Source organism: Arachis hypogaea, chromosome 8, assembly GCF_003086295.3.
Source record: "Arachis hypogaea cultivar Tifrunner chromosome 8, arahy.Tifrunner.gnm2.J5K5, whole genome shotgun sequence".
NCBI lineage: Eukaryota > Viridiplantae > Streptophyta > Magnoliopsida > Fabales > Fabaceae > Arachis > Arachis hypogaea.
In genome coordinates, this window is record NC_092043.1 from 9,397,292 (window position 1) to 9,405,549 (window position 8,258).

The 8,258-nt window shown below is 33.2% G+C and overlaps 1 protein-coding gene across 1 annotated transcript; it reads right to left on the reverse strand.

Moving 5' to 3' along the window:
• Window positions 1-1,347: 1,347 nt before the first annotated feature.
• Window positions 1,348-3,309, reverse strand: LOC112704969 (probable indole-3-pyruvate monooxygenase YUCCA11). Its single transcript, XM_025755830.1, has 4 exons — window positions 2,692-3,309; window positions 2,212-2,445; window positions 1,818-1,943; window positions 1,348-1,539 (listed from the first exon to the last, which is right to left on the reverse strand). Exons 1-4 carry the CDS (start codon window positions 3,307-3,309, stop codon window positions 1,348-1,350), a joined length of 1,170 nt encoding a protein of 389 aa, XP_025611615.1.
• Window positions 3,310-8,258: the final 4,949 nt, after the last annotated feature.

Sequence of the window (8,258 nt, forward strand, 5' to 3'; positions counted from 1 at the left end):
CTTATTAGTTAAAACAAAGAAAACCTAAAGCCCATAAAAATAAAGCTCAATCTAGTAATTAAATAAACAAAATCAAAATATATCAAATTAAATTAAAACATTCTAAAAATAGAAACTAACATCTTCTAAATAACGCTTGAACTCTTCATATCACGAACATTTGAAGCATGTATCAAAAAAGGTGTTTTATCGTTTCGTATGAGGAAGTTCAAAATTTGAAATTGGGTAACTTCCTAGAGAATGCGAAGTAGATGAGAGAGAAATTAAGAATACTGGGAAACGTGTCGGATAGGTGCGAGTAAATGACGGGAAGTGAATTTCATTTATAATTGATTAATGCCTTATGATGATATAATAAGAGCATTTTAGTATTAAGTGTTATTATTCTAAGATGATATCGGAAATAACACATTAACCCTAGGGGGCAATTTGTTAGTCGAAAAAATTTGTTTCAAAAAAGGGAGCATTCAAAGGTAAGCGTATGTCTTCGAAGAAAAGTCAACATTGAAAGAGAGCCCTTTGGCAAGGAAGATCGAGCAAGACTTAGTCATGACCAGTCAACAAGCTGATCGATGGGCCGAATCGAAAGTCCCAAGGTTTGAGGGTTGCATTTGAACGTTGCCTTTTGTCCAGCAAAAGAAGCGGGAACGATTACCTTTAGATTTATGAACATGGGAGTTACACTTCAATTTGATTGGTTGAAGACTTTTATAAATAGGACAATACTCGAAGGCACAGAGGTTGGAACTTTGTTTTAGAAATTACTCACGAACACTCACATCCCAGCGAATTTCTGAGCCTACTTCGAGTCAATTTTCTGTAGGGTTCCTTCCACTTGTTTTTACTTTTCATTTACATTTTCTGCAAACTTTACTTTCCTTGCAAATTTATCTTTCAAGCAACATTTATTTTCCTTGTTCAAGTTTATGTTTCAGTACTTTAATTTCATTTTTAAAAGTCCTTTAATCTAATCGAAGGAATTTTATTGCTTTATTTAATTTCAATGCAAATTATTTTAAATTTAGTCAATTTATTTTCAAAGTTTTATTTACTGTTTTCAGATTTCCTTAAGTTTTTGTCAAATCAAAAGGTCTTTGATGCACTTTGAAAAATTGGTACTCGCAAAGAGGAGTAGGTTTCGCTCGCAGATCATTAGATATCGAACCACTTTTGATTTGCTAAAAATCGACAAAACAATAACTAAGAATCGTTAGATGAAAATTTAGTCAAATCAATTAAATCATTTGACTGCTCTCAGCTATTAAGTTCACATGAAGTCGACTGCATCTGAGTTTTAAACTTATTTCAATCAATCGATCAAATTGCATGTATCACTGTAAAATAGCACTAAGATGTAATTTGATTGACCCTTGAAGTCAAAGTGAAGTTGATATCATTTGCTATTTTCATCGCATCAAATGAGATGCCTTCTAATCCTCTTTTTGAAAATCCAGCACTGTAAATTCCATGTTCTCCTTTCCAATGATTTGGATAACTTGGTTTTGGCATTCCATTCTCATTGAATAGATTCTTGTAATCCTGAACGGCCAAAAATATAACACAATTAATTACACAAATATATTTATTAAATACATTAATACAAACAGTAATGTTAGAAAGACAAAAAATAAAGTCAAAATTTATTATTAATAAATATTAAATAAGATAAATTCTAGTTTATTTTATTATATTTTTTGTAAAATATTTTGGTAATTTAAAATTGAATTTGAGACTACTATACCCACTATCCATTGAATATATTTGTTTCTTTAGGAAATACTATATTGTTTTCGAAATAAAAATACAAATATACGCACCTTAAGCCACTTCAGCACATTGGTTTTGTATCCAGTAGCAAAGATGATTGCATCGAAATGAGCATGTTGTCCATCAACAAATTTAACGACCTTACCTTCTTTTATACTTGAAATACCAGGATAAACCTAAATTTAATTTAAGACAAGGATAACTAATATTGTTAATTAACAAATCAATTTATAAATTATAATTAGTTAATTAAAAGTATAAAAAATTAACTTTTACTTAAACAGCATTAATCGACTTTAATGTTTAGATTATAACTTAATATTTAAGATTAAATATTTATAATTTGAAAACTAAAATTTTAGATAAATAAAATAATTTTAAAAAATTGACTGATGTTAAAAAATTGATTATTTAGCATTAAACAAGTATATATTTATTTATTACCTTCACTTTTCCCTTCTTAATCTTTTCTATACAACCAACATCAATGGTAGGAGTAGTACCACCTTTAATTTTGAGTGCAAAAGGTCCCTCCTGTGGCCTCGTCAAACCATACTTAAACATATTCCCATACTTCAATTTGCTCATAAGAACCATCATCTTGTCCACTTTCTCTACCATGAAGTGTTTCAGCATCAACATACCCGCATACACCATTTCCTTAGTAAAATAATGCACCTGAATGAATAGCATACACACATTATTAAATTTTGTTGGTTATTTTGAACTATATAGGGTTCATATATTAGAACAGATGCAATGCATGTAATTTGATTACAAGTACAAGAATTTACAAAATTAAGTAGCTCATGTATATTTTGAGTTGATTTATTAACACTCTATTTGCAAGAATTATAAAACTATCTTTTTTAGAGAACTAGACATATAAATAGTTATATATCTATCGACAAAAAAATAATTTACCTGACTTCTGATGACAATAGAGGTATATGCACCCCAATTTGAAAGATCATAAGCAATTTCCATGCCAGAATTGCCACATCCAACAACTAAAACATTCTTCTTGTACATTTCTCTCCCATTCAAATACTTGCTACAATGCATGGACTCTCCTTGATAGCTCTCAAGCCCTTGAATATTTGGGATGTACTCTTCACTATTCTCTCCGCTCGCAACCACTAGAAACTCCGCCTCATAGATCTCGTCGGCACCAGAAGAGTTGTTGGTAACAAGGAGCCTCCACTTTCCACTGCTTTGGTCAATGAAAGCAGAGTCAACAGAGCAGTTGTAGTTGATGGCAATGCCAAAATGCGCGACATAAGAGTCAATGTAGCGCAAGAAATCAACCCTAGGGACAAATTTGGGAAAGTCAGAAGGAAAAGGATAATGTGGAAGGCTACAAAAGTCTTTTCCTAAGTGGAGTTTCAAACGATCATAGGCTCTTTTTCTCCAAAGAGAAGCAGGACAATCATCTCTTTCAAGAACAATGTTAGAGATTCTGAGTTTGTTGAGGCACCCTGCGGTTGCTATTCCAGCAGGTCCTGCACCTACAATCACAACAGGTACTTCAATGATCGGCATGCTTGATTGTTATAGTTAATAATTAATTTACTCTTGGTGTTTTTATAGTTTTATAAAGTTCTGTTATTATTGAGAACATCCATGAGTTGTGATGATCTTTTTATAGTTTTTTGTTTGTTTTGTTGTAATTAATTATGGGGCAATGCGTATGTTTTGGAGACAGTGTAACTGGTTACTGGTTAGTCAAGTAATTTTTAGAGAAAATTTATTCTTATTGTCTAAAATTAAAAATCAGTTATAAAATTGAAATTAAAATTTAAAATATATATTTAAAATATATGAAACATTATATATATATATATATATATATATATATATATAATTTTTTAATTTTTATACATAAAATACTATACAATAAGAGTAATATATAATTTAAGAAGATGATTTAATTAACATGTGTTTTAAGGTTATACATTTTAAAGTTATTATTAATAAAAAATTAAGGTAGTAAGTTAATGGATTTTTCATCTTATAAACTTCTCACTCTTTTTTGCTTTTTTTTTAATGTGGGACTAATTTCATATATTACTTTCATACTTGCAACATTAACATGAAGGTAGAAAAGTCTATGATTAATACCATTTTGCTCTAAAAATATACTTAAAAATGTGTGACAAGAATTTTCTTGCATTGTCGATTTGTATTGAGAGCTATAGCTATAAGGATAAAGGCTAATCTGTATTAGTAGTGTAGCTTGTTTTAGCTGCATTAAAATCAAATTGACGAAGTATTTTATCTTTTTGTATATGATTTTTAAAATTCTGACCTTTTAATAGCCAAAAAAACATGTTGTTGTTAAGTTACAAAGTTTTTGTTGTTGAATTTATTTAAGATTGGAGCTAAAAGAATTTTAAAATTCATAGAAGGAAGTGTGATAGTCATAGATCATTAAAAGGCTTTAATACCATGTGAACTTAATAAAAAAAGTGATGAAGAATCATGAACTGAGCTTGGTAATGCCCAGTTTCTTGTGTGCTAAGAAAGATAAAAAAAAGAATGATACAAAGAGAAAAAAGAGTGAATTGTATTTAATATTAATACAGAAAGTGTGATTATATGCAATTAAACAAAAGACAATGTGAGGTATTTATCACTATTATGAATGAAAGTAAACAAGCTACACTAATGCAACTTAACCTGCATCGTTATAGCTATACCTCTTGATATGACTCATGTTGGGTCAGCTATACAATTATTTTAAGGTGAAAATTTAGGTGCAGTTAACAGCACATGAAGTTGATAACTGTTAGTCGAAAATAATTTGTTTCGAAAAAGGGAGCATTCGAAGAGTCAGTAAGCGTATGTCTTCGAAGAAAAGTCAACATCAAAAGAGAGCCCTTAGGCAAGGAAGATCGAGCAAGACTTTGTCATGACCAGTCAACAAGCTGATCGATGGGCCAAATCGAAGGTCCCAAGGTTTGAGGGTTGCTTTTGAACGTTACCTTTTGTTCAGCAAAAGAAGCAGGAACGATTACCTTTGGATTAATGAACGTGGGAGTTACACTTCAATGTGATTGGTTGAAAACTTTTATAAATAGAAGAAGACTCAAAGGCACAGGGATTGGAACTTTGCTTCAGAAATTACACACGCACACTCACATCCTAGCGAATTTTTGAGTTTGCTTCGAGTCAATTTTCTGTAGGGTTCCTTCCACTTATTTTTACTTTTCATTTAAATTTTCTACAAACTTTACTTTCCTTGCAAATTAATCTTTCAAGCAAGATTTGTTTTCCTTGTTCAATTTTATGTTTCAGTACTTTTATTTCAGTTTCAAAAGTCCTTTGGTCTAATCGAAGGCATTTTAATGCTTTTTTTAATTTCAATGCAAATCATTTTAATTTCAGTCAATTTACAAAGTCTTATTTACTGTTTTCAGATTTTCTTAAGTTTTTGTTCGATCGAAAGGTCTTTGATGCACTTTAAAAAATAGGTACTCGTAAAAAGGAGTAGGTTCTGCTCCCAGACCATTAGATATCGAACCACTTTCGATTTGCTAAAAATCGACAAAACAAATTGGTAAGCCCGATGAGATAGTTTTAAAATTAAGTGTGTCAAATGATTTTTATGTGGTCATAGTGTATGCAATTGAGAAGTGAAAAGATTGTACACGTGGCAGATGAGGTTTCGAATGCTAATGATGGTTCATCCATAAATGATAGTGCACCAGTAGTTGCACAATCTTCGGACGTACTTCACGTTCGGAAGGTGTGGTAGTAAGTGAAAGTGTGGTGGTTACCAATGTTCAGACAGAAAATAGTGGGCATAATACTCACCCAGGTGGTAATCCAATACCAACGCAACCCCAAGTAACTGCTGGCTGGCCTCCTTATGGCCTTCTTCCAGGATATACGCCACCAATAAGTGGCTTTGCCCATCCGGTTCGATTTGGAGGTGCGGGTGGAGTGAATAATGTTCAAATGCCACAACAATATCCTGAGTATTCTTGAGATTTCAATGTGTGTTCTACATCGAATGCTTCTAATTCAGTGGCAGCATTTCGACAACATGTATAAGAAAGTCATCATGATTTGGTTAATTTGTTGACCCAACAAATGACAATAATTGTGAATCCCATGATGGCAGATCATGAAACAAAGTTTGATCGTCTTGCAAGACAAGTAGAGCAAATCACTCAAATTGTCGATTATATATGATGAAGGTGAAAGGCAAAATGTAGGAGGAAATTATGAGGGTTTTGAAAATTTGTTTCAAAATAAAAATGTTGCTCTTAGGGGCAGGGAAAATCCTCAGTTTATTCCTCGTAGCCAAATTGCGATGATGTACTGGCTCAATTACGTGTTAATCAAGTCGGTGAACGTTATCAGGTTTCGAGAATTGTGGAAGATGTTCTCAATAGGGTTGGGTTCAATGTAAGATTTATGAATCGATCCCATTTTGTGTCAGCTTTTCCTCCTACTGTTCAAATGGATGAAGTGTCAAGAGGAATGAAAAATCCTAAAAAAATCACAAAGTTTACTGGAGGAGTTTTGGAATCAACTACTGAACATGTTGCTCGATATTTGGTCGAGATTGGAAACTTGGCTAATGATGAAAATTTGAAAATGAAGTTTTTTTCTTCTTCGTTTAAAAATAATGCATTTACTTGGTTTTCGAATCTTAGACCAAATTTGATAACAACATGGGCACAGTTAGAAAATGCTTTTCATGCCCAATTTTATCGGAGAGAAATGAATGTGGCAGTTACTGACTTAGTGGCATTGAAATGAGAAGATAGTGAAACTATTGATGATTATATGATCCGTTTCAAAAACACTAGAAGTTGATGCTATGTGTCTCTTCCTGAAAGTGAAGTAGTGAAAATAGCAATTGTGGCTAGGATTTTATATGCGTCGGAAGTTGCTTAATGTTCATGTACCTGATTTGGCACATCTGGGTGAAAGAGTACGTCAGGTTGAAATTCTTAAGAAAGAAAAAGAAAAGTATAAGAGTGACGAGATAAATTTGAAAGGTAAATCTTTTTCCCAAAAAGAAAAAGTTTCTTATGTAGCAATGGATTCTGCAGGTGAAGAATCCGATTTAGAAACAGAAGTCAATTTGGCTGAACTTAAAAAAGGACCACCTTATATTTGTTTTTACTCAGGAAAATCTCGAGGAGTGATAAATCGAGTGATTAAAAACATAAGAGTGGAAAGAAATACAATTTTGGTATTTCAAAATTGGATCAAATATTTGATGTGTTGCTTAGAGATAAACAATTAGTTTTACCTGAAGGTAGAATCTTGCTTTCGGTAAAGATTTAAAACGAAAACCTTATTGTAAGTTTCATCAAGCAACTAGCCATTCGACTAACAATTGTGTCCGTTTCAGAGACCTGATACAAGAGGTGATCATAGAAGGTCAGTTGAAATTTGATAATATAAAGAAAGAAATGAAGGTTGATTCTGATCCCTTTAATAGTGGAGCCAGTTTTGTTGAACCATATTTCGGTGTGAAAATGGTTGGGATGTGATATGACTTTAATATGGCTTTGGGAGACTTTGAATCTAATGTTCGATCAGTCTTCCCTGGTGTAGGAAATGGATTGCTAGAATTCTTGATGCAGCAAAAACTGAAGGATCGAGACATATCTATGTGTCCTTGATGTAATGCAGTTTTCAATGCTGAAGCTGTAGCAATCTTTGAGAAAGAGAGAATGAAAAAGGAATTGGCTCATAAAAAGGAGAAAGCTCGACAGAAGCATCCAATTCGAAGAGAAGAAGGGCAAAGTTCTATAGGCCCTGAATGAAATGCTACTATGTCTTTAAGTCGTTTACAAGCCCTGAGAGTGCAGTAGATTCAAAATTGTCAGAAATTTCACAACAAAAATGCTCAGTATAGGCACAATCCATATTAGGGCCATGGTGGACCCCGTCGAGGTCATCACCCTTATTTCCGTGGCTGAGCCATAGGGAATCAAAGGGGAAGAAGAAGAAATGGGCGCCATTTACCAAAGGTGTCTCAAGGTGACAAAGTCAAGGGAGCAACCCCTTTTGTGCATTCGAGGGTAGTATTTCCTGCTAATGGGGAGAAATTTTTGAAGGAAATCTCATTCCCTGCTAAACTTGACAAAGGCAAGGTTGTAGTAATCGCTCAAGAAGCTGCTAAGGAGAAAGAGGCTGATCTGGATGAAGAGTACTTCGAAGAGGGTAATGACGAAATGGTGAGTACTATTTCGATAATTTCGACTGAGTACTTCGGAGAGTACGAGGGGAACCCTAATGAGGATTATGATGTAGATGATGAGGAGGTTTTCTCGTTAATTCTATATAGGGATCAGCCAGGTTACTTTCAGAGATCTTCTAGAAAGCAAAAATCTCATCTCCGTCCTTTGCATGCCATCGCTGTGATGAGTGGAATTAAAGTTAACAAGGTCTTGGTCGATGGAGGTATGGCAATTAGTTTGTTGCTGGAGAGGATGCTGATGAAAGTGGGAAAGCATCATGATGAT